The sequence below is a fragment of the Tiliqua scincoides genome, chromosome 5 (genome assembly GCF_035046505.1).
Source record: "Tiliqua scincoides isolate rTilSci1 chromosome 5, rTilSci1.hap2, whole genome shotgun sequence".
In the NCBI taxonomy this organism is placed as follows: Eukaryota; Metazoa; Chordata; class Lepidosauria; order Squamata; family Scincidae; genus Tiliqua; species Tiliqua scincoides.
Genome location: NC_089825.1, coordinates 102,426,432 through 102,453,546, shown reverse-complemented (window position 1 = coordinate 102,453,546; position 27,115 = coordinate 102,426,432). Strand labels below are relative to the sequence as shown.

At 43.1% G+C, this 27,115-nt stretch overlaps 2 protein-coding genes across 2 annotated transcripts; one reads left to right on the top strand and one right to left on the bottom strand.

Moving 5' to 3' along the window:
• Positions 1-2,691: 2,691 nt before the first annotated feature.
• Positions 2,692-3,642, top strand: LOC136652707 (olfactory receptor 2AP1-like). Its single transcript, XM_066629627.1, has one exon. It carries the CDS (start codon positions 2,692-2,694, stop codon positions 3,640-3,642), a length of 951 nt encoding a protein of 316 aa, XP_066485724.1.
• Positions 3,643-18,501: 14,859 nt separating this feature from the next.
• LOC136652706 (olfactory receptor 13H1-like) lies at positions 18,502-19,419 on the bottom strand. The gene has a single exon (XM_066629626.1). It carries the CDS (start codon positions 19,417-19,419, stop codon positions 18,502-18,504), a length of 918 nt encoding a protein of 305 aa, XP_066485723.1.
• Positions 19,420-27,115: the final 7,696 nt, after the last annotated feature.

The window sequence follows — 27,115 nt, the reverse complement described above, 5'->3', positions numbered from 1 at the left end:
GAAATTTTTTGATCCAGAATTTGTTTCTGTTCTGATGTCAGTTTTAGCATATTATTTTTAATAGGTAATCCTTTTGCAAGTTAGGATCTGTATTCTTCTTCTTATATAATTGCTGTTAGAATTTTTCTATTATAAGTTTAACTTCTGAAGATTTATGTTTCTCAATTCCATTTTCATCTATCGAACTGCTTATAAGGTTCCTCTGTCATTCTTTTTTCAGTCTATGTGCTAGCCATCTTCCACTTTTATTTGCATTTTCAAAATAATTCTGTTTAATTAGTTTTAATTTTTTCTCAATTTCTTCCATTTGTATAACTCTAATCTCATGTTGAAGTCTCTGTATTTTAGCATTTAATTCTTCTCTAGATGGATTCTCTTGGAACTCCTGCTCCTTCTTCTTCCATTTTAGAATTAGGTCTTTGATACATTGATTATCCCTCTTTTTTTTCCTTGCTGAAAATTTCATCATAATTCCTCTAAAATATGCTTTGTTTGTATTCCAGATAATTTGTGGTCTTATTTCTGGGTGATTATTTATTTTAAAAAACCAACTCATTTCCTCTTTAGCTAATTTTACAAAATTCTTTTCTTTCATATCAGTAATGTTTAATCTCCAGAACCCTTTCCTCCAAGATTTATTAAGTTTTAAACTAATTGGATTATGATCCGCAAAGGTTTTTGGTAACATTTCTGCTTCAAATATATCTGTCATTGCTGTAATCCAACACATATCTATTCTGGACCGTACTTTATGATGTATTGAAAAGTGAGTATAATGCTTTTTTCCTGGATTCTGGACTCTCCATGTGTCAATCAGATTAAATACTTCTGCCAATTGTAAAAAAGATTTAGGTAAATTTCCTCCTTTCTTTTTCCTCTTACTTGATCTATCTAAATTCATGTCAATTGTTGAATTAAAATCACCCAGCAAAATCAAATCATATTCATTCAAAGGAACCAATTTTCTACATAATTTTTCATAAAATTTTTCACGTGAGGCATTAGGAGCATATATATTTACCACTCATAATTTCTTTTCCAGATATGTAATTTTTACTATCAATTTTCTGGCGTCTTCATCTGCATAAATCGGTTTTGGATTCAACTAAGGTTTAATATATAAGGCTAAGCCTTTTTACTTCTTTTTTGTTTCTGCCATATAAAAAAGTTCGCCTAATTTCTTATTTGGTAGAAGTTTCCAATCTTTTTTCAGCATATGCATTTCTTGAATTGCTATTAAATCTTTATGATCTTTCTCTAACTATGGAATATCCTCTTACTCTTTTGTGCTGAGTCTAATAATAATAATAATAATAATAATAATAATAATAATAATAATAATAATAATAATAAACTATATTTTTTATATTTATAATAATAAAAAACTATATTTTTTATATTTTTATTTTAAACTATATTTTTAATCCTGTATAAAGGATGGACCATGCGGTTGCTAGCTGTCTTCAAATGTAGTGGTTGACCCATCCAACTTTTCTGCGGTAATGCAGAAATAACTGAGAGAACAAATACTTTAATGTTGGATGTTTAAGTGATTTCTTTTGGCTTCCGAGGTTCTATTAACGTGCAAGTCAGCATGGGACACCATTCGTAAAGAATCAGTTCTAATGGAGGAGACACAGGATTTCTTGAACAGGTAAACTGGTGACTATGGTCTTTTGGGATGCAGGTGGAATTATTTCCCGTTTAGAAGAAAATCTTTGCTTTATGTCATTGTAGTCTTCCCCCCCCCCCGCCGCCCTTGACATTGAGAAGGTTGTTTTCTTGATGCTTGATCTGCTGAACTTCAGGTGCTATTCTTCTTGAGAATAAAAATGGACAAATATTTTTTTGCAGATCTGTAGGGGACCTGTAACTTAGGTTTTTGTGACTTGTTGATGTCTATGTGTTTGCTGCAGTTCAACACAATGGTGGAGTGAGTGTGTGTGGCCCAAATCCTAATCTACTTTCTGGCACTGGCATAGCTGTGCCAGTGGGACGTGCGCTGCATTCTGCAGTTGGGGGGCACTCAAGGAGCCCTCCTCAAAGTAAGGGAATGTTTGTTTCTTTACCTAGGAGCTGCGTTGCCCTTATGTCGGTGCTGGAAAGTGAGTTAGGGTTGCGCCCTGTGTGTGTGTGTGACTGAGGCTTGAGAATTGAGTAGAGAGCCTAGTGAGAATGTATTGACAGCATGAGAGCTGTAAAATATCATCATCCTCACCATCATCATCATCATTATTATTATTAAATCCCTTTTTTGAGAATGTCAGTATCGAAAGGTTGATTTCATATCTATAGATTTCTGCATTATGAATAATGAACCAAAGGAAGGTTTTTGTGATATGTCAATATCACCATAACTCTCAAGAACTGCATCGTATCTATTAAGTCTAGAGCACTTCCATGACCACTGTTATCATAATGCAGACATTTAAATTCTCAATACGTTGATGTTGTACCCTGCCTTTGAGAACAAAACTTCAAGGCAACTTAGGTCCCAATCCTAATTTTGTTTCACATATTTTTAAAGAATATATGACAATAATCATATATTACAAGTAATCTGAAATTTCTTTGCTTTTGTTCCCATAGTACAGAAACATCCATAAATATATACATGGTTAATTCTAATTTGATCTAAGAGATTCCAGAATCCACACAAGGCATTTTTGCTGAAGAGAAAGGAGATGAATTATGTCCATTGACAGTATGAGATCCAGAAATCAAACACAGATCAGTGAATTCATCCTGCTGGGATTTGGAGACCTTCAAGAAAGCAAAGTGGTTTTATTCCTGCTCTTTCTGCTGATTTACCTTCTGACAATAACAGGGAATGTTCTCATTGTTCTGCTTGTGGTGTATGAGAAGCACCTTCACACCCCAATGTACTTCTTCCTTGGGAATCTGTCCTGCCTGGAAACCTGTTCTAGCTCAACTCTTCTGCCTAGAATTCTAGCGAGTTTCATGTCTGGGAACTGGTCAATATCTGTCAACAGCTGCTTTGTGCAACATTATTTTGTTGGGACTTTTTTAGCGGTTGAATGTTACCTCCTGTCTGTCATGTCCTATGATCGCTACTTGGCAATATGTAGACCCTTGTATTACAGCACATGGATGAATGGCAGGTTATGCCTTGTACTGGTACTTGTATCTTGGCTCAATGGCTTCTTGCCAACTACCCTATCAATAGCCATAATATCCAAGATGGATTTTTGTGGGCCAAATGAAATTGATCATTTCTTTTGTGATAGCTTTCCAATCCTAGAACTCTCTTGCAGCAATACACATGTGATCAAACTGGTGATATATATAGTGGCCTCTGTGTTCACATTTCCACCCTTTATGTTTACCCTGATATCTTACGTTCTTATCATTCGGGCAATCCTGCGAATTGCGTCTGCAACAGGAAAGCAAAAGGCTTTTTCCACCTGCTCCTCTCATCTCATTGTGGTTACTCTCTTTTATGGGAGTGTTGCAATTGTTTATGGCCTGCCACATAAAGGGAGGCTGAAAGACCTGAACAAAGTCTTCTCTGTGGCTTACACTATGTTGACGCCTCTGGTCAACCCTCTTATATACAGCCTGAGAAATAAGGAAGTGAAGAAGTCCATCATGTGTCTCCTGTTCAGTAGAATTCAGACATAGATATGTCACTGTAAAAATGTTGTTGTGTATCCAGCTGAATGTTATTCTGGTATGGACAAGAAATGTAAGCTTTTGGAGTGGAAGTGTTGTGCTAGTTTACGCCCTACAATGAAACTACTGGCTGAAAGACTTGGACAAGATCTTTTGTTGCTAATACCAGTGATTCTCAAAATGTGCTTCTAGGAGTCCAGGGGCTCCTTGAAACCTCTACAAGAACTCTACAAGCACAACATAAGTGGCCACCATATAGCCCCTGCCTGGTTTGTTCATTCATCCCTTTTGCACCCGCCTTCATGTCCCTTATTCCTCTCCTGTTCTGACTCTTTGCCAATATTCAACATTGAGCTTGGCGCTGCACCACTCTCCTCAACTACTGTCTCTCTAGGGCTCCCTAGAGATTCCACACATGTGCTGATGAGGCTCCCTGAGATCTAAAAGGAGTGTAAAGGACTTCAGCTGCAGGGAGCAAAAGATGAGAAATGCTGGCTTAGACTATTTGGCACCTCTGCTGAATGCTCTTATATATGATCTGAGCAAATAAAGAAGTCAAAAGGTCCCCAGTGTCTCAAGTGTGCTAATTTTTTGGCAGAATTTGGAGAGAGAAATTTCAGATAACTTTACGTGTCTGCAAATACACATGTACGTGGACACATGTATACACCCACGCTCTTGGTTGTTCCCTTATAGGAGAATGTATATTTGACTATGATGGCACAGTACTCCATAGGATCAAGTTGTAGCTTTAACCTTAAAATGTGGGTCTTGTACCATGATCTAAGATCCCTTCTATTTATCCTAACAGAAGAAGGTGCTGTTTTTTGACCGAGTCATAATTTCCATGACTTTTTGCAATAAACTAGGGCAGTGGTTCCAAACTCTCCTAAAGCTTGGGAGCCGTTCTAAGTCTTTGTGGGGGAGGGAGGAATGCAGTGACACAATCCCCAGGACTGTGCTGCTGTCAGGGGTGACAGGGGCTTCATTTTACTTACCAGTATTGGCAGCAGCCTCTCAGGGGTGTGGGAAGCCCCACAGAAGCCTCTGTGGGGCTCTCAAAACCTTGGAAAATGTAAAAATAAAGATAGCGACCCACTCCCAGTTTTCGATTGTGAAAACGTATTGCCTCTGCAGACAATCTTGGGGATGATGTCAATGCATTTCTGCCTCTCCCTCAAAGAGCTGTGCTGCGCTGGACCCAGAACCCCGTGTTGGGCCTCCCAGCCCCACAAGGAGTCTCAGAAGTCTACATTCATGTAGCCCCATTGTGAGGCCTGCTTCCTTACCCACAAGAAGGGAACAAATGTCCCTTCCTCCAGGTTGCTGCCAGCGGCAGCCTGTTGAGCATTGGATACAGAGGCAGCCATTTTGGTGGCACTGCTCCTCTGGGTGCTGGGTAGCTCAGGATTGGAATGCCCATAAATAAATATTTCCCTGTCCTAGTGTTGCAAGGTTCAAAAGCGAGACTCAGTAGTCCAGGTGATCATCTGCAAGGATTTATTACGTTGCCAGCAATGGGCTTCTCAAGGGACTCCAGTCCAAAGCATTGAGAGCATGTGTCAATCTTTAGCCAGACCCTTTATAACATTTTGGGTCCGTTGTTTGAAGATTTTGAACTTCCCATTGACTGAAGTTTGACACCATAGATGGGGCTAACTCTGGATAGACTGTAGATAGCCTTAGAGACATTTGATTGGTGAGCTTCAAGTTACAGGTTTCAAATAAGGCAAAATTATACATTTGAACATATAGAATACAGTTTTCAAGAACCAGTAGAGTACACTTTAACCTTATTTTTATTCAGAACTGGCCTTTTGACAAGTCTTCAGACCTTATTTTTTGGCATACATCTCTTTTCTGATTAAGATGGCCTTGTATGTGTTGCAAGGAGCCACCTGTGTTATCTCTTCTCCTGCATTCCTCCTTCTGTTCTCAGCAAAACACTGTGTGGCTTTCTGCCAACCTTGTTAAGCAAGGTCCTTTGAACTTGCAGCAAGAAACTTTATACCTGCACTTGCAGAAACTTTATACTTTCACTGTATAAAGGATAAAGAAATCCTTTTCTCATTTTCCTTTAAACAAACTACAGCTCTCTATGTCAGTTGCAGCTCAAGCAGAGGCTTTCTCATGGATGCTTTTCCTTGTCTTCTTTTCTAACTGTTTCTGCAGGTGTTTTGTATCTTTGCTAGCTAAAAACCCTATTTCAGCCTTCCAAATATAGCTTTCCCTTACTACAATGTTGCAACCATATATGTTTCTCCCGCTTGTAACATCTTGGTTTGCCCACTTATTGCTGCCAAAAAGGAGTTTTTATCTTTGAGAAGCAACTTTTCCAAATTCCAAAGCCTGTGAACTTTAGCAAAACAGCCTTCTAAGCTGTTTCCCTGTGAGACTGCCAATGATTTTTCTAACTGGAAATGGCTTTCATTATTCTGTGTTTCTATGATTTTATTAAACAATTTTAATAATATTAGACAGTTAAAACTCACTTCTAATGCTACCAAATCTCTATATATATGTTGGTTACACTTTAAAGACAGAGACTAATTTAAAGCATTGAAGAATAATTGACAGGTAAGCAGACATGGTGATCTCTTTGGCACTTCTATGAGATTTTGTGTAAATACCTACTAAAATAACTCTTCTCGTGTTTCTATGCATGTAATGCTGTCCTTTGCTCTAAAATGCATGAAAGAATAATGATTTTAAAACTGCAAACTCTTTTGCTAAGATGGACATTCTTCTCCTCACTGTTATCTGTCTTTAGTTTGCCCTGCAAACAGAGAGCCTTATTGACAGGAGTTTCCCTGTATCCCCCATCTACTCCCATCCTCCCTACGTTCAAAGCGAGTGCCTTGTATTCAATATGTGTTATTCTAAACTTTATCTCTTACTAGACACCTTGTTATGCTGCCAAGAGCAACCTTGACATTTTGCCAATTCAGCAGAGCTTGCCAATTTTTAGCAGCACTGCCTGCTTTCAATTTCCAAGCTTTTTCCCTAAGATAAAATAATATGGCTTTTAAGTTTTGTAAGCATTTTCCCTATTAAGCATTTGCCCTAACGGCATTTAACCCGGGTCATTCTGTCACCTTGTAAGAGAGTACTTGCTTTCATGGCATCATGCACAGTGCAACGGCCACAGTCGTTTTGGAACGGCTGCTGCAAACTCAGTTGCCACAGTCAACGACCTGCTACAATGCAGGTAGCTGGCAGTGGGTGGGTGGAGGAGCAGATCAGAGTGGACAATGGGAAGAACAGGGGAGGGAAGGAGGCAAAGCATGAGAAGGAGGGATGGTTTCCAGAATGCACCAGAATCCTATTTCCGTTCCGTCATCCTTAACTCTCCTCAGACTTACACCAGCCTAATAGCTGGTGTATAAATAAGGAGTCCCACTGAGGAAGCAGAGGCTTACCACAAGGATGGGACTCTGAGGCTTTGCCTGCTTAGCAGGGGTCACTTCACTGTGGTTTGTAAACCCAGTCAGAATCATGGTTTCACTTCCTGTTTTGCAGGCATTTCTCAGCCATGGGTCAGATAGCCAGAGAAAGTGAATCAACCTGGTTAAAGAAAACAACTGATGCGTAAGTGTTTTTTTAGTTCAGAGTTAAAGAAATTCTCTGTCCCTGCTCCATTTCATTTTTGTCTTCTTTTTTTCTATAGCTAGATTGTTTTGTTTGATTTTTCAAAATAAAATGTCTTCATTATTCTCCAGAGTGCCAAATAAATGGAAACATAATGGACAAAAATATCAATCAATAAACCACAGGTTTATTAATAAATTTAATATTATTTAGGGCGCAATCCTAACCTGCTTTCCAGCACTGGCATAAGGGCAATGCAGCTCTGAGGTAAGAGAACAAACATCCCCTTACTTTGAGGAGGCCTCATGCGTGCCACACAACTGCAGGATGCAGCAAATGTCACATTGGCACTGCTTTACCAGTGCTGGAAAGTTGGTTAGGATTTGGGCCTTAATAAGATTAATAAATGTTGTTGCCCTATTTCATTTGTTGTCTTGATTTGAATTCATATGGTCTAAGATGGCGGCACCCAAAAGAACCAGGAAGAAGAGACCGTCAGGGACATCCGTGATGCACATTTTGGGAATCATTGACCGAGGCTACGAAGGGAGGGAGAGGAAAGTGCCTGCTCAACCATGTACTCCTCCCCTCCTAAGCCCAGAGCCCAACACATTCTAGAGATTTTCCCAAGGAGTGGGATTTGGAACTGATATCTGAGTGCGTGCTCTGACACTTTTTTTTTTCTTCTCCTTCCACTGGAGCAAAAGTGATTGTGCCTCCAACAGATAGACCTGGAAGGAAGGGTGGGACAGGAGGAATGCCAGTTGACCAGCCTGATCACACCACTTCCACTCCACTAAGGGCCCACTCTTGAAGTGGCCCAGTGCTGGCACTGAGCTCTAGTGCAGGCGCTGACATCAGCACTGGAAAGCACTGACAGAAGGGGTTAGGACAGTGGTATTCAAACTTTTCCAGCCAGTGACTCCCTTGACCCCCATGGCTGTTGGCCATGACTCCCCATCATGTTCCTGAGGGCTGGAAGTGACATCATTAAACAGGATGTGGCCAGAAATGTTAACTATATTAATATTAATTATATTAATAATATCATTAATTAAATGCAGATCTTAAAAATATATTATTAATACACAGCAATATACAAGCTTTATAAAGGATCAGCTGCTGATCACTGTTGGAGACAGGATGCTGGAGTAGGTAGATTTTGTCTGGTCCAGAAAGACTCTTTTTTTTTTAACTTTGTAAGCATACCAATAGAATTGTTTTATCAAATGAACTTTGTGAACACCCAGTCTGACCAACATTACACACACACACATCCCTGTGGACCCCAATCCAACTAGTCATTTCTCCCATTCTCCCTGGATAGGATTGAACCCTTTATTAATTTAATGAAATTAAATTTTTCCTGCATCTGGTGGGAAAAACAAAAATAGACCATGAAAATATATCAGAGCTGTTAAGGGTTTGGTTAGGAAGCTGATTTGTCTCCTATATTAGGAGAGGCACAATGCAAGCCTATGCATGTCTACTCAGAAGTAAGTCCCATTAGAGTCAATGGGGCTTACTCCCAGGAAAGTGTGGATAGGATTGGGCTGGCGATCACTTCATCAATGACTGGTAAGTATTCCCTTCAAATAGCAAGATTCATCACTTTAAAAATACAGCCTTTCCTCTCCAGTCAAACAACAAGATTAATAAATCACTTTAAAAACACTACCCTTTTTCTGCTCCTGGCCAAGTAAAGTGTGTGCTTGTCTCTCCCCTCCCCCTTTGCCAACTGCATGGAAACAACTTTAAGGGGAGTGGGAGGAAAGCGGGAAGGTTTGGAGATTGAAAGGAGGAAAAGGGAGGGGGTTGAAAAGAGAGATTTCACTTTGATGAGAAGTGATCCCAGGCTGGGAACTAGGAACCCACCAGACAAGGATCAAAGAGTTTCTTTCTGATGGTCAGCAAGGACAAGGACTGCAAAATGAGCATGCTTGGTACTTGCCAGATGGGGGTGGAAGAGCTTTGGAAACAACATGCAGCGAACACAGAAGGCAGCAGCCTTGGAGTGGAGAGAGGTGGGGCGGCAGCAGCCACTCTCGCAGCTGACGGAGAGGGAGAGCTGACGGAGATGCAGAGATGGGCTCATATTCTACCCAGGGGTGTGACTGTATCGCTGCGAGAGGACATCCCGTGCCTCCCCTTTGAGTTCCTGGCGCCTCCCAAATGAGCCATGCCTCACAGTTTGAAAAACACTGGGTTAGGATTACGCCCTGAGTCACTCTTGCCACAGACTGGGTAAGCAGCAGTTTCTGAAAACATGGTGACATACATGTGCTCAGGAAATTCCCAACCCAGGCATTGGCCCAGGTCTTTTTGGTGCCACCATCATATGAGGTGTAGACAGAAGTCAAGTTTTTCTGTGAGTTCTTATTATTTTTCACATCCCTTGTCTTGTATGTGATTGTATCAAGATGCTTTTGTGTGGTGCTTTCCCCCTCCATGAAAACACCAAAAATATCTTCATGGAACAGATCATGCAATCACATCACATTTTCTCTCTCCCCCCCCCCCCTTTAACAGTGTTGTAACAGTTTAGATGTGTAGTTCCGCAACACAGCAAGACAACAGAAGTAAATGGATGGAAGGAATTGAGAGCTGCTGCAATTAATGATAAATCGGTTGGTTGAGAATTGAGGAGGAACGGAACACCGGCTAGAACTGATCAGCAGAAAAGTAAAGGAACGGAATGGGAAGATCGGAACATCAATATTGTGGTTGAATTGTGTTACTTGATTTCCTTGATGTCAACTGCAACAAAATGTAAGTCCTCTGTAAAATTTTAGCTCCATCTTCTTTCTGGCAACTAACTAAAGTACTTCAGTGTACCCACCACTCTTAAGTTCCCCCATGGGCTTTCTTTCCACTGAGATGTAAGATTAATTTTTTTATAATTAGGTTTCTTCCCTCAACAGTCTTGTGGCAGGGAAGACTAGAGAGAAAGAAACCCAATCCTGTATAAAGGACGGAACACGCTGCTACTCGCTCCATTGTCTTCAAATGTAGTGGTTGACCTATCACGTTTTTCTCCAGTAATACAGAAAGAACTCAGCAAATATCTTAATGTTGGATGTTTAACTGAGTTATTACCACTTTTGCATTGCTAGAATCTATGAATGTGAAAATCAACATGAGATTGCGTCACTAAGGGGAGCTGGGAGGTGCTTTTACTCAGGGTTGCAGCAGGCTTCAGGAGGTACAGGGAGCCCACGCAGCCCTCAGCAGACTTCCCCAAGGTTTGGAATGTTGAGAAAAAAGCAGACGCAAACCACCTCCTGGTTGTGTTTGTGAATCGGAAGTGGTTTGCGCTCACTTTCTGTCAACATTCCTTGCCTTGGGGAGCCCTGCGGAGGGCTGCGTGGGGCTCCCTGCACCTCCTGGAGCCTGCTGCAGCCCTAAGTGAGTAAAACACCCCCCTTGCCTCCCTTAGCAATGAGATCCTGTGGATCGTGTCCCTAACTCTCCCCTTCCCCTGCACCTTAAAGTGACAGGGGAACCTTCACACTAACTGGTGGGTCATGACCTGCCGGTTTGAGTACCACTGCTCTATGCCAAACCTGAAATGATCAGGAGTAACATGAGCCCTTCTCCTGACATCTGTTATATTTTGAAAAGAAACTGGGGAAGGAGAGGGAGCAAATTGGATTCTGCTCATAAAACACTCAGAGAATTATTTTTCTTTTCAACTAACCCCAGTTATATATCCTAAGCCTTTTATCCCAGTCCTACAGTACTGGCAGGCGGTAGGAATTTTCAGGGTGGGGGAAGGTGGGTGGTGGGTGGAATGGGGTGGGGGAGGGCAGGGCAGGGAAGGAACCTGCCTGGGAGGGCATGGGACCAGCACAGTTCTGCTCCATCATATCCTAACCTCCAAGTCAGGCTGCAAAATCTGACATGAAGGCTTTCAAGTCTGTACCAGCAAAATAGCCAGCACAGGCTTGAGAAGCCGCATTGTGGGGCCTGTGGCTTCCCCCGAGGAGACCTCCAGCAGCTCAGACTATGCTGCTGGATGCAAAGGTAACTATTATGATGCTGCTGCACCCGACATTGCTGCCGGGGACAGGATTGGGCTGATAGTTCCCTATCAAATGCTGTCCTTGCTCATCTCTGTACAAGTCATAAAAAAAAAAAAAACAGCTCTGGGGAGAAAATGGAAATTCAGTTCCTGACCTCATTCCCCAGCATTCTTATTCAACAATATGACATGCTAGCATGTCCTGCACTTCCTGGATTTTTTAAAAGGATAGCACAAGAAAGGAGAAAAGTAAGGGGACAAGGAAGACCATTTCTGCTTTCCACAGTCTGCTTTTTCTGCTTTCCACAGTCTGACCACTTCTTTTTTTCACTATTAGACACCTCCTCCTTCCAGATATGTTGAGAGCTGCCATCTTGGACACAGCAAAAGAGTTCAGGAGGGGAAACCAATTTGTTCCTATGACTGTTCAGCATGCCCAGAAGACATGATTTCTAATCAGACCGGTAAGAGAGTGGCTAGAATGGCTGGGCAGCATTTTCAAATATATGTCAAAGGCGACATTTCAGAAATACTCTAATCTGGATTGGTCCATTAATTTCACGCAGTGAGATTTTATGATTTCTACATAAAGCAGGTAACACTGCACTTAGCAGAGCTATCAACTTCTTTTTTTTCCTTTCAGATGCAGCTCATTGTATTCCATGCCCAGAAGATCAGCATCCAAACCAGAATCATCATCAATGTATTCCCAAAGTTATCTCCTTCCTCTCCTACCAAGAGCCCTTGGGGATTATTTTGGTTTCCCTTGCAATTTCCTTTGCTGTGATTACATGTCTGGTGATGCAAACCTTCCTCAAGAACTGGGATACTCCCACTGTCAAAGCCAACAACCAGAACCTCACCTGTGTCCTCCTCCTTTCATTCTTCCTTTGCTACTTTTCTTCCCTGCTCTTTATTGGCAAGCCTGGGAAACAGTCCTGCCTTCTCCGGCAAACAGGTTTTGGCATTATTTTTTCTGTGGCCATTTCCTATGTCTTGGCAAAAACAAGCATGGTGATCCTGGCCTTCATGGCCACCAAGCCAGGCAACAGGATGAGGAAATGGCTAGGGCAGAAAGTAGCCTACTCCATTGTTCGTTCCTGCTCTTTCATTCAAGCAAGTATCTGTATTGCCTGGAAGACAATCTCTCCTCCATTTCCAGATGCTGACATGTATTCAGAGACAGGGCAAATCATAGTGGAATGTAATGAAGGTTCTCTCATCATGTTCTATTGTGTTTTGGGCTACATGGGTATTTTGGCCATCATCAGTTACACTGTCGCTTTCCTAGCCAGAAAACTACCAGATACTTTCAATGAGGCCAAGTTCATCACCTTCAGCATGCTGGTCTTTTGCAGTGCTTGGATCTCTTTTCTTCCAGCTTATCTCAGCACTAAGGGAAAAACAGTGGCTGTAGTGCAGCTGTTTGCAATCTTGGCCTCCAACACGGGCCTGCTGGCTTGCATCTTTTCCCCAGAATGTTATGTTATTGTTCTGAGATCTGATCTCAACTTCAAGAAAATGCTAACAGAGAAGAGGAATTAAAAGACCAGATACTAAAAGTGGTGTTATTTGTTGTGTTGTCCGATATTCCTCTGATGTTTATTTCAGTGAAATTAATCCAGGCTAATCGCTATTGCTTTAGGGTGCTAGAAGAGTTAGGCTGCAATCCTATCATGCATTGGAACAGGCAAGCCAAGAGCCTTGCTCTGTGTCCAGCGCAGGATAGGGGCCCAAGGCAGCTCAGCTAGAAATAAGGAGAAACTTTCCCCCTTACCTCTGGGTAAGGTATCCTGACCCCTATGGGTCTCCTTGGACTTGTGCCATCTCCTGAGGTGACACAAGTCCAAGGAGGGCTTGAAATCACTCCGAATTCCCTGGGAATGGGGGTTGAGATCCGGCATAACTGCCAGATCCCAGCCCCGCCTCCCTCTCCCCACCGCCCACCCCCAGGGCCACCCACCACCCACCCTCCCCCACCCTGGAACACCTCCCTCCTGCCTCCTTCCCGCCCACTCCAGAGTCTTGCATCGGAGCCTCTGCATGCCAGCTGGCACAATCATGCTGCCTCGACCCTTTGGGTTGGCAATGAGAGGCTTAGCCGATCATTGACTGACTGGAGTCTTGAGTCAGGGGGACACACCTGTTTGATCATCCAGATCACCCAGGGGAGGCAGACAGCTAGAACTGTTTCCCCTGTTTAGATCCTGCATGTTCTCCGATCACCCAATTACAGCAGGGAGATTGTAGTTTGTATGGCCAGACTGGAACACACGAGCCCATTCCCCTGAGGGGATTGGCGGATGGCTGTGGCTGGGCAGAGCAGAGGTAACTTAAGGACACAGCAACAGCCCCCCCTTCCTTCTTTGCTCGTGGGCACCGAGCGGACACCCACCCATTCACCCATTACGCAGTCTGAGTTGTACTGGTCGCCTTTTTGGGCCAGGTAGGAATTTTTTGCTGCCTGTCAAGATTGGATGGTTACAGCCAGATTTTTTGCCTACCCCAGACTGCTGTGAGTATGAGGCTGCACCCCTATTATACAAATGGTCACTTTATGCTGGCAGGTGGTGTGGGTGAGGCGTGCTTGGGACTGTGGAGTGCACCTTCAGACAGCATAGGCAGGGCAGAACCCAATAGCAGTCCCCAGTGGCTCAGCGGCATGAGGACATTGACTTGGGGCCCTGCCTGGGACCGCGGTGGTCCTCCTCAGAGGCTCAGCAGCTCAAGGCGGCATGGCCCATGGTACAGCTGTCTTCCCCTTATGGGACAGACCTGGATGAGCTACGTTGCCCAAGAACGGGGCGCAGCTTGGAGTCGGATGCACATCCAGCCTGGGGGACAGATTTGGTTCAGGGGCTGCCCAATGGCACCACACAGGGATTTCGCTGCCCCTGCAACCGCAGGTCTCAGCCTCCATTTCTGTATTAAAATGCTAATAAAGTGACCCTTTCTCCCACGTGTGTTGTCTGGAATGTTCATTGGACGGTGCCCAGACAATGGGCATTTAACATAGTGCCCTGCTGCAAATTTTACATTGTTAAGTGTTTAATGAAGTGGCCTTTAAGTTCAAAGCCTTGATTTTGTGTGCTTAATTGGGGGTGCATGGGTAAAAGCAAAGGAAAAATTTGTTCTTCATGTCCTGCAGTGGAAAAAAGGCTTTGTGCATCTCCTTATGTTAGCTCTCTGCACAAAAGGCCTTTGCCTAGTTTTGGTTTGAAATTGATATTTGTGGACCAAACTATTTAACAAGTAATTTCTTTCTCTGAAAGATTATAAATAATAAATCGTTTAGAAGAGGCTGACAATTTCCTCTCATGGACTGAGAACTGGTTGAAGGCCAGGAAACAGAGAGTGGGTGCCAATGGGCAATTTTCACAATGGAGAGAGGTGAAAAGCGGTGTGCCCCAAGGATCTGTCCTGGGACTGGTGCTTTTCAACCTCTTCATAAATGACCTGGAGACAGGGGTGAGCAGTGAGGTGGCAAAGTTTGTGGACGACACCAAACCTTTCTGAGTGGTGAAGACCAGAAGTGCTTGTGAGGAGCTCCAGAAGGATCTCTCCAGACTGGCAGAATGGGCAACAAAACGGCAGATGCTCTTCAATGTCAATGTCAGTAAGTGTAAAGTCATGCATATTGGGGCAAAAAACCAAAACTTCACATATAGGCTGATGGGTTCTGAGCTGTCTGTGACAGATCAGGAGAGAGATCCTGGGGTGGTGGTGGACAGATCGATGAAAGTGTCAACTCAATGTGCGGCGGCAGTGAAGAAGGCCAATTCTATGCTTGGGATCATTATGAAAAGTATTGAGAACAAAATGGCTAATATTATAATGCCGTTGTACAAATCGATGGTAAGGCCACACCTGGAGTCTTGTGTCCAGTTCTGGTCGCCGCATCTCAAAAAGACATAATGGAAATGGAAAAGGTGCAAAAGAGAGCGACTAAGATGATTACTGGGCTGGGGCACCTTCCTTATGAGGAAAGCCTACGGCGTTTGCGCCTCTTCAGCCTAGAAAAGAGGCTCCTGAGGGGGGACATGATTGAGACATACAAAATTATGCAGGGGATGGACAGAGTGGATAGAGAGATGCTCTTTACACTCTCACATAACACCAGAACCAGGGGACATCCACTAAATTTGAGTGTTGGGCGGGTTAGGACAGAAAAAGGAAAGTATTTCTTTACTCAGTGTGTGGTTGGTCTGTGGAACTCCTTGCCACAGGATGTGGTGATGGCGACACCTTAAAAAGGGGATTGGACAAGTTTTTGGAGGAAAAATCCATTACAGGGTACAAGCCATGATGTGTATGCAACCTCCCGATTTTAGAAATGGGCTATGTCAGAATGCCAGATGTACCAGGATGAGGTCTCTTGTTATGTGGTGTGCTCCCTGGGGCATTTGGTGGGCCACTGTGAGATACAGGAAGCTGGACTAGATGGGCCTATGGCCTGATCCAGTGGGGCTGTTCTGATGTTCTTATGACAACATGTACTATATTTTAAGCTACCGATGTGAATGGTATGTAACTACTGGAAATGGGCTTCAAATTACTAATATCCTTGTTAAAGTCATGAGTGTGGGCAAAATGATTAAAAATGTTCTCTTCTGTGACTCGGGACCAAGCAAATTATTACATGAGAGATTTGTGATGGCCGCTTTTGTCCCCCTCCCCCCCAAAAGCAGCTGTGGGTAGGGTGCTGAACTAAAAAGAGAAAACCATGGGAGGGCACATAACTATTCCCCCAAGTTGCTTGCCTGATTGAGATTCCTCCCCCCTTCCTGAAGTTTCCCCCTTCCTGAAGTTTCACCTACCGAAAGCTTTATTAGAAACGCCTCTTTCCAGCCAACTCAGAAGTTTCTGCCATTACCTATTTACACTGAATATCCAAAAGCTCAAACTGCATGTCGTCCCCCCAAGGAGCCTCAGAGAAATCTGTTTCGGGTGGGGGTGGAGGGAGTTGCAAGTGGCTGTCAGGAAGGGATTTAGCCCCCTCTGGCCTCTGCTCCTAGAATGTTCCCAGGCTGAAGTGAAGGCCAAGCTCAACTCCTACCCAGACACAACCTTCCTTCTCTTTCATTCCTGTCAGCAACATCCCACCTTCTGCTTTCCTCTTCCTAGTTTTGAGCTCCTTATCAGAAGGCAGCATGAACAACATGGAAGTGGGACTCACAGTGGAGCCCTCATACATTTGTTGTCATATTTATATTCCTCATCCTTCAAGGAAATCAGGGTAGTGTAGATGGCTCCTTCCCCTCATTTATCCTCACAACTCTGTGAAGTATGCTCAACAGAGAGAGAGAGAGAGAGAGAGAGAGAGAGAGAGAGAGAGAGAGAGAGAGAGAGAGAGCAATTGGCCCAAGGTCACCCAGTGAGCTTTGTGCTTGACTTGGAATTTGAATCAAGATCTCCTAGATCCAGGTCCAACATTCTAAACACAGCAGCATGCTGGCTGTTAAGCTGAGATATTATTCATTTCAATGAGATCTAGGAATGACTCACTTTTTAAAGCTTCAACTTGTCATCTGCTAACAGTCTGTAAAACATTTCTAGTCGTTATCCTCTAACTGGAATTAGAGGTATTGCAGTGGAATTCATGCTTCAATTTACAGACATTAAAGACAGCTATGCATGGATTTCTGCGAAATGGAACTCTTCTCAAGATGCCAGTGCTATTGCAGGCAACAGCTAACAATTGCTGAACCCTTCCTGCAAGAATGGGAAGAAAGAGGGGAGGGTATCCAAAAAGTATAACAATTACATGCCTGAATCTATAAATATATAAAAAAGATTGGGTCATGTAATAATTCATTAAAAAATCAGATATATCAACACACCAATATCTTCCAATTATAATGTAGCAGCACAATCCTATGCAAATTCTACTCAGAAGTAAGTCCCATTGTGTTCAATGAGGCTTATTCCCTAGAAACTGTGCATAGAATTTTAGAGTCCAATCCTGAGCTCTTCGCAGCCAGTGCTACAAGGGTACAGCTGGCATTGGGTGTCATAAACGTGCTATAAAGCAGGTTTACAGCACCCTCTTAGCAGTTGGTGGTGGGTCCAACTTTCTAAACACTAATTCTAAACACCAAGCAAGGGAAGAGCTCAGGGTGGAGGTAAGGTCTGTGGAAGTGGCATAGCTAATGATCGCGTAGCCCAGTGCCAAGCTCAAAATGTTGCCCCGCAAGTGATGTCAGAACCAGAAGTGACATCATGCCTGGGCTGCTTAAAAAGTGAAAATTGGGAGGAACCCACCTCCTCCCCCCAGTAGCTCACCACCCACTTGCTCTGCTGCCTCCCCCAGTCAATGGCATAGCTAAGGCATCTAACTGCTACTCACAGTCAAAGACGATTTTGTAGCCTCCCCCCGCATGATAAAATCAAATTTAATTAAGCAAATAAGTAAAAAGTTATTGGTTCCATGCTGTATCATAATAACATCTCATTGGCACTCAGAACAGTCAATCTCATAGATCAGTTTGGAGTTAAGCAAATCCACTTTTTGTTCTGGTTGTTTTTATTTTCTGGTTAATTTCTGGTTAATTTTATTTCCAGATGTTTTTATTTTCTGGTTAATTGGCCATAACTTTTGATAGAATACAGGTATTCCAATGCATTTTGTTTCATTGCATTCTGCATTAAATTGCCTTTCCAATGCTATATAACATGGTGGTCTTCATACATACCAAGATTTCACAATTTTGCTCACTAGTGTCAAGCTCAGTTTGTTGCCCCCTTAAAGTTTGATGCCCAGTGTAACTGCTACCCCTGCACCCCCTTAGCTATGCCACTGGTCTGTGGGGGCATGGGGAGGGCGGGGGGAGGGCTGGACATTGTGGACCTTGGTGCTTTCCCTAGTGGAAGGGGACTTTTGTCCCCTAGTGGAAGGGACAAGGAGATCTGTGGCGGCCCCAGCAGTACCACTGCAGTAGCCATTTCGGCACACCTCATCTGGCGGAGCTGCTATGGATAGGATTGGGCTGCCCATGGATAAACATCCTGAAAATCATTGTTTTCAGTAGTAAAATATTAGGCATTGATGAGAGTCTCACATTTTATTTTTCACCCTCAATCACATAGTGACTACCATTCAATACAATCAGTCTATGAAGAAATTTAAAAGGCTGACTGCTGGGATTGGGCTAGCTCAAAATCTGAGTTTTGTATTGACTATTGAGCATGAGCAAGTTGAACAAGAAGAATGTTGGCCAGGAAAAAAGATGTTGAGATTGACACTTTCCCTGAGACACACTTCACAGTTTCTTCCTTGTGAGTCGTTTCAGTGCAGATTTCACTTCCTGGTTTTTCAATGTATAAATTAAAGGATTTAACATTGGTATTATTACTACATTAACTAAAGAAATAACTATGTCACTATCTTGGGTTTCTTTCGATTGAGGTTTGATGTACCCGACTATACAGTTTCCATATAACACGGCTACCACAACCAGGTGAGATCCGCAGGTAGAAAAAGCTTTCCATCTGCCACCAACTGAGTGGATTCTCAGAATGGCCACAATGATGCGTAAATAGGAAAAGAGAATAAAGCAGAAGGGAAAGAGGACTGTGAGAGTACTGGTAAAATACATGGTCAGCTGACCCACAACCATATCTGAACAGATCAACTTCATGAGGGCTGGGAGTTCACAACCAAGTTGATTTATCTCATTATAGCCACAGAAATGGATTGGGTTTGCAAGGCAGGGAACTATAGACAATAAGAAGGCAACTGTCCATGATGCAACAGCCAACAGAATGCAAACTCTCCAGTTCATGACAATCGTATAGTGTAGTGGATCGGAAACAGCAACGTAGCGGTCGTAAGCCATGACTGCCAGCAGGAAACATTCAGTGGATCCAACATATAGGCCAGTATAGATTTGAGTATAACACATAGCAAAAGACATGACTGGTCTCTCCACCAAGCAGTTGGCAATGCCTTGTGGGGCGCCAATTGTAGAGAGACTGAGATCAATGATGGATAGATTGCAAAGGAAAAAGTACATAGGATTGTGGAGTCGGGGCTCAGCTATGACCACCAAGACAATCAGTCCATTTCCAACTATGGTTACTAAATACACAATGGCCACGAATGCTGCTAAGCCCATCTTCATTTTGGGCCGGTCAGAAAATCCAATGAGGACAAATTCAGTGATTTCAGTCTCGTTCATCTTGACCTGCATTAGGAATTGAATAGAATTTTGCTATCATATTGTCATGCCTGTTTCTTACCTAACTACCCCCCCACACACACACCCATTAGAAAATTTAAAAAACAGCATGCTATGTGTGTGAATGTGGATGTCCACCATGCATGCTGTGAAGCATAAGACGTATTTAGCCATCAATGGACAACAATAATAAAAACTGGAATAAAATCTATAGTTTCTCTTGCTCTAGAATATGGTTATCTAAGGAATGTTGAGAGTGGTAAGCAGATGCACACACACAGTCACATCTCTTAATGTCATGTCATGTTGCGGTCATTTTCACCATTTCTTACGTAATTCTACCATTTGGGAGAGGCACCACATCACTTTAAGTCGCTTTTAACCAATGCTTATGCCCATTGGATAAATGCGACTTAAACTGATGTGGTGCCTCTCCCAAAAGATATGAATAGCTATGATAGCTAAACAATAGGTAAGAATAGCTAAAAGATATCATAGCTTAAGTCTGATAGGAAATTAATGTCAATGCAGGATTGCATGGAATAAGATCAAAATGAAGTAATTATTAGCAGGGACACTCTGACCCTCACTGTTTCCATAGAAACATTTGATTTTGATCTGCATAGATCTGTGCAGTCTCTGTGCAGTATACCTGGAAAGTTCTCTTGCAAATACATAATAATACCTTATTTCTGTTTGAAGAAGAAACAGGAAGAATTCTTCTTCTTCTTCCAAAATATAACACTAATCAATACCGAGCTTGGCCTTTTAAAAAACAATGCTTTATATGGTATTTTTAACATTAGAACAAAACAGAAAACAACTTTCATATGAGGGGTATTTTTTGGGAAGGAAAATCAGAAAGATGACATTTGACAGCCATTTATTTAAGCCATTTCTGCCTAACATTGCATATATGTATCAGGGATTAAAAGTGTACACCTGTGGGCCAGGCAAACATGGGTGAATTAAGGAACATTAAGGATACAATCTTATGCACACTTACCTGGGAGTAAGTCCCACTGAATGCAACTGAACTTACTACTGAGTAGACATAGGCGTGTGCTGTAGTTCCATTTAACTACAAGCTTGTGCTTGTGCTGTAGTTCCATTTCAAGGTTTTTGATATTACATCTTGTACTTTTAAATACAGCATATATTACATATATCAGTGTATGAGAATGAATGTTCCACATAAAATCCTGTGATAACAGGATTAATTTTCTAAGCACAAAGAGGCATCCCAAAAGTGAAGGAAGAGAACTTATGTCTATATAAGTCATATTGAAAGATAAATAATTCCCTCCTCTTCTGATGGAGGTTTTGTACCAAAAGTATGATTTGACAAGGTGCTTTTCACTCCTTAGAGGTTACCTTGCTACAAATAATTAGTTCATTAATTGAAGCAAATCCATACCAACAGGCAATGGCCTGGATCCAAAAAGCAGTGAACATGGGGATGAAATAACTTGAGTACTGTTCCATGAACAGTACTGTCCATGCACAAATCGATGGTAAGGCCACACCTGGAGTATTGTGTCCAGTTCTGGTTGCCGCATCTCAAAAAAGACATAGTGGAAATGGAAAAGGTGCAAAAGAGAGCGACTAAGATGATTACTGGGCTGAGGCACCTTCCTTAAGAGGAAAGGCCACGGCATTTGGGCCTCTTCAGCCTAGAAAAGAGGGGCATACAAAATTATGCAGGGGGTGAACAAAGTGGATAGGGAGATGCTCTTTACACTTTCACATAATACCAGAACCAGGGGACATCCACTAAAATTGAGTCTTGGGAGAGTTAGAACAGACAAAAGAAAATATTTCTTTACGCAGTGTGCGGTTGGTCTGTGGAACTCCTTGCCACAGGATGTGGTGATGGCGTCTGGCCTGGATGCCTTTAAAAGGGGATTGGACACGTTTCTGGAGGAAAAATCCATTACGGGTTACAAGCCATGATGCGTATGTGCAACCTCCTGATTTTAGAAATGGGCTATGTCAGAATGCCAGATGCAAGGAAGGGCATCAGGATGAGGTCTCTTGTTATCTGGTGTGCTCCCTGGGGGCATTTGGTGGGCTGCTGTGAGATACAGGAAGCTGGACTAGATGGGCCTATGGCCTGATCCACTGGGTCTGTTCTTATGTTCTTATGTACTGCATATCAAGCCAAGCTACAATGTCTTAGAAGTGACAGTGCACTATGATATCATCAGTTTCATCATACAAAAATAAATGTTCTTTTTGACCACATATTGCTTCAGGTTAGCTCTGGTGTTGCTCATTTAGAAGCTGTTTTACTGGTGGGATAGTATGAGATCATAAGTGTTCAACTGTATTACTAAAATGTAGACAATGATAGATATTCTCTGTCTAGTCCTCTGGAGGGGGGAGGGTGTGGAGGGTGGGCTGCCTGTATCCGTGGATATTGAAACTGCAGATACAGGATCTGAGGATACGGGATCCCTCGGTATACTGAGCTGGGCATACAGAGTGCCTATACCTTTAACCATTGTATAGAAGAGGGAATTTTAAAGTCTTTCATCTGGAGCTGCACCTGCCAGATTTCTCTTTTTCTTTTTCCGGGGGCACCATCACAGACCTTTGCGCAGGACTGAGGAGGTCCTCCTTTGGGTTGGGCCTGAATGCATGAAAAGTGAAATGAAAAACTCTACCAAAGGCATGCGCTCTCAGGGCTAAGCTCTATTTATCTCAATACGACTCTTGCCCTGAGTGTTAGGCAAATTTTGGATAATCCCAGAATAGATGAACTTGTGAGAAAGATGGAATAACAAAAATTGCACTGAAGCAAGGTTAACAGCAGTAGGTGGAAAAATTTATTAAATAGGAAAAAAAAAAAAAAAGATTTTAGGAACTTCCAGACAGAATCTCAAAAGATAGTCTCAGCTGTGTTAGCTACAAGTTACCATCAACAGCTCCTTCCCTTCAACAGAAGGATAAAGCTGTACAACTGGGAAGCAGGCCCAGGAGTTGTGTGGTGAAGCTTAAGATGTTCCAGGCCTTGCTGAAAGGCTAGACCAGGGGTCGGCAACCTTAAACATTCAAAGAGCCATTTGGACCCATTTTCCAGAGAAAATAAAACCTTGGGAGCCACAAAACCCTTTTGACATCTAAAATGAAGATAACACTACATATATAGTTCTTTTTACCTTTACACTATGTATAAAAAAAAAAAAAAAAAACTATAGTGTGTTGCATTTTTTTAATCCCACCAGACATCCCTCAAGCACCACTGGTGGTACTACTGGGTATACTGGTGGAGAAACCCAGGAAGGCTGCATGTGCTGATCACGACTTGGTGCCTCAGAAAGCACAGCCTTTGGGCCACCCAGGCACACAGACACCCCTGCCAAGGGCACTCACATGCAGTGGCATAGCTGGAGGAGGACGCAGCACTCAGCCTGGAGGGGAAGTGGGCGAGCTGTTGCAGGCAGACCTCCAACGTCCCTCCGCCCTAAGGGGCTTGAGCACTCAGCGGGTGCTGGAAGGAGAGGAGAGGCTCTTCTCGCCCTCATCCCCGCAGCTCTCTGCCTCTCTCCTGCTGCCTCTGGCTGCAATCCGGGTGGGGCAGCATCCCTTGGCCAGTAAAGGGGGCAGCTCTGCTGGACGCGCATCTCTGGTCTGCAGCCCAGTGGAGTGGAGGATGGGGGTCCCGGAGGGAGTCCTGCCGCTGCCCCTCTGCCTCCTGGCGCTCCTCGCACTGCCAGCGCTGCCCCCGTCACAGGTGATGTAAGTTCCATTGATTACAATGGGACTTACTTCTGAGTAGACAGGCACGGGATTGGGCTCTCACATTGGGCTCTCACAATTGGGATTGGGATTGGGGGGGATGATCTGAGGAAGGACCCACAGCGCCCGCCCAAGCGCCCCCCTTTAGGCTGCCCCACACAGCTCCAACCTGCTGCCCCTCGAACCCTCTGCCACAGCGATCCGCCTGAGGAGGAGAGGCTGGCCGCGATCCGGGCTGCTGGGGTTGCAATCCTATCTGCATTTTCCTGGGAGTAAGTTCCATTGATTATAATGGGACTTACTTCTGAGTAGACAGGCACAAGACTGGGAGTCAGAAGTATGTCCCATTGTAATCAATGGAACTTACTCCCAGGAAAATGCAGATAGGATTGCAACCCCAGCAGCCCGTATTGTGGCCAGCCTCTCCGCCTCAGGCTGCGATCCTGCACATTTTCCTGGGAGTAGGCCCTTTGGAACATAGTGGGACTTCCTTCTGAGTAGACCCGCACAGGCTTGTGCCCTCCTTCTCCTGAGAGAGGAGTTCTGCTGGGCTGGGCAAGTCCTGGAGGCTCCGTGGCAATCAGGGGAGGGAGGGGGGCTGCCATGGCTGGGGCAGGGAGTGATGAAATCCAGCTGGGCTCTCCACCCGTCCCTCCCCACCTGCAGTCTCTTCCGTTGGGAGGCGCCTTCTCCTTCACTGCAGGGGCTCTCCGCCTCCACCAAATGGCCCAGCTGAGTGCCGCCACTTTCACCCGGACTCTAGAGCCGCAGCAGATGGCTGAAAGAGCCGCTTGCGGCTCTAGAGCCGCAGGTTGCTGACTCCAGGGCTAGACCAAAAGCTGGATCTCAGGCTCTTTCCTTCAGACGGAAAGAGTATTTCACCTCTTAAGATCTTCAATCAGCTCTCTTGTCCAGATCGACCACTCTACTACCCCTCAGGCTGGACCTGAGGGCCTTTTGTAGGCTTTGCAAAGAACTCTCCAAATTTTCAGCCATGTAGGGCAAGGCCTTCTTGCTGCACTTCACTCAGGTCAGGGGTTGATTGACAATTGCTGGTAAAACTCTTGAATCCTTTCCTAATATGAATAATGATTCATAACACTGTGCTATGAATTTGGGTGGGAATATTTTCCTTACACAACAGTTTAAAAAAATGCACCTGGTTTCATTTCATTTTGTTTTAACGTTGTTTTTTTTCCTGAAATGCGTGCACATTATAACCAGGGCCAGCTTTTAGGCAATGGGGACAATTTCGCCCAGTTGGGTGCCACGCATGGTGGGGGCCCCACACTGTCCTTCTGCCGCAGATGCTTCCGATTGCCCTGAAATTGGTGCCATGCTGGCAGCAGCACGTGTGCCTCGCTCATCTGTGAGATGCTCTCACATCTTCTAGCACCATCCTCTACCCGTCTCATTCCAGCCTTAGCTGCTGCAGACAGGGCAGTGACAGGCGAGAGTCGGGGAGCACTGCAAGCTGGGTGCACGGTCCCTCCCTTTTATAGTTTATAACTGTTTTCAATAATAGTTTTTTTCAATTCAATTTATTTGCTTAAAACCATAGGTCGTCGCAATACGTTAAAAGAAAAACAACAATATATAACAATAACCAATAAAAACACCCATCCTTAAGATTTATGGAGTTTTGCACGGATCTTTTTTGCGACTTTGGCAAACTTTTCTACTTGATAGGTGATAGTAACAGCTGTACCCGCAAGCAAACTGCATAGCTGAACAGGCAAGGGTCTATCATGCAATTGTCTAAGTATACCAGCAAGAAATTGATTCCTAGGATGTTCATACAAGGGACAACTAAATAAATAGTGAAAGATATCATCAATAACTCCTAGTCCACATAGACAAACTCTTTGATAAAAGGGGGTATTATTATATTTCCCCTCCAACCAGGCCGATGGCATACATTGAAAGCGAAGGGCCGTAAATGCTTTTCGTATCGGAGCAGCAGTTAAATTTATAAAATAATTTTCCAAACCAAAAGATGTTTTATAAACATGAAACCAAAATGCAGATGACATTTGGGAAATAATACATAAATCCATTCTCTTAGAATAAAGGCCAATTTTTTTCTTTGAGCAACTTCCTGATTTCATTAGTAATAAGAGTAGGAAGGGACTCTACATTGAGTCCATATTCATCCATTATAGGTCTAACCAAACTTGCCCAAGACTCTTGTGAAGGATTTTGAAGTTGTTCTAAAAAACATTTCTTTGGAAGGCGGGAATCATTCATGGAGTTCAATTTTAACCAGTACCTAATGAGTGCAATATGACAGCTAGCTTCAATTGAAATCAATCCCACCTCAGCTCTTAAATATACAATTGGCGTTGCACAGGGAACAGATAAAAGAGATTGTATAAAAGAATTCTGGGCCAATTCCAAAATAGGGGACTTTGTATATCCCCAATAATAGTTTATTCTCATTGAATGCATACTGACTACTGCAGTAGTTACTCTACTATTGCTTATATCTCATGCAAGGTTCATTGATTAAGTTTAAACATAATACAGATAGCAAAAGTTCAGAATAGGTGCCTTTTTCCATTATTCTGGAAAAGCTTATTGTTTAGGTTGTATGATAACTTAAAGTAACACTTTAAGAAACAGAAATATCAATTTATTGATGAAGACAATCAGTAATAAACCTCTTATTACACTAGAGAATATAAAATACTTCCAATTAACAAAATAACTTCTAAACAAAATGGCTTAAGGATCAAGCGGCCCAACACAGTTAATATTAGTTATGGCGAAATCTTATCAAAGCAAGGGGACAAATTATTTATAATGAACTGGCTCTCAGTGGGATTTTGCTTTCATTGGGACTGCATCAGGACTAAGCTGGATCAGGGACAATCATTAAAATCTGCAGAGGCAAACATGTCCCAAAGTGTATGTAAATTTTTTTTAAAAAAATTTTTTTCCCCTGCTAGGCAAAGAATTGTGATCTATACTCTATTAGGGATTGGCATCCAGACACTTAATTGAGGTTTAGCTTAAGAAAGTAAGTTATGTCTAAGTTTCATTTTAATGAATGAGACTTAAGTTAGTCTCAGCTAATGGGTCTCACTGATTTCAGTGATGCTTAGCTCAGATTCACTCTTTTGAGTTACAGCCCCTGCACTGTTTCCAACAGGATAAAACGTAGTGGCGTAGCAAGCAGGGGGTGATGGGGGTGGGCTGCCTCAGGTTCCACCACAGAGCAAGCCAAGATGGCAGCCACATTCTTCAAACGCTTACAGGTGCTGGGTGCAGCTTCGTGTACCTTCTCATTGGAGGCTTGAGTCTCCAAATGAAAAGGAAAAGGAGTTGGCAGCAAAATTGTGAAGCCGTACCCCCCCCGCCACTCATAAGCAATATAAGTCAGTCACTAGGCCCAGCCACTGATATGGCAGCTTTCTTGTTGTGCTTCAAAAGCGGCCCACTAAGTTGCTCGCAACACAGATGTAGTTGGCAGTGATGTGGGGATGTTTTCACATCACTGCCAATTACTTCCATATGTGCACACTTGGGAGCAGGGTGATGCCAGGAGTTACTGCCATGGGTGGCAGATATGATTGCTATGCCCCTGATACAACATTATTCATTTATGTCTGATATCTGTTTCCACTGCTCAGTGTGGCTATATTAATAATTTTAACAACTGCCTCGCTGCTATTAGTGTCTCCCCTTTTTTAATAATTATATTGCTGCTGTTTTATTTTTTGTTTTGTTTTTGTCTGTTAAGGTTGTGATCCTTTACCTACTTACCTGAAAGTAAGTCCCATTGAAATTAATAAAACTTACTTCTGAATAGATATGCATAGGATTGTGCTGTAATCAGGGTGATCAGATAACTGTGGAGGACAGTGTGCCTATACTTTGAACCATTGTATAGAAGAGGGGATTTTGGCATGTATAGTTCGGCACAGAAAAAAAAGCTTTACCTGCAAAAATTCCC

Coding starts and splice junctions, on each gene's coding strand:
- LOC136652707 (XM_066629627.1), top strand. CDS start 2,692: ATGTCCATTGACAGTATGAGATCCAGAAATCAAACACAGATCAGTGAA.
- LOC136652706 (XM_066629626.1), bottom strand. CDS start 19,419: ATGAACGAGACTGAAATCACTGAATTTGTCCTCATTGGATTTTCTGAC.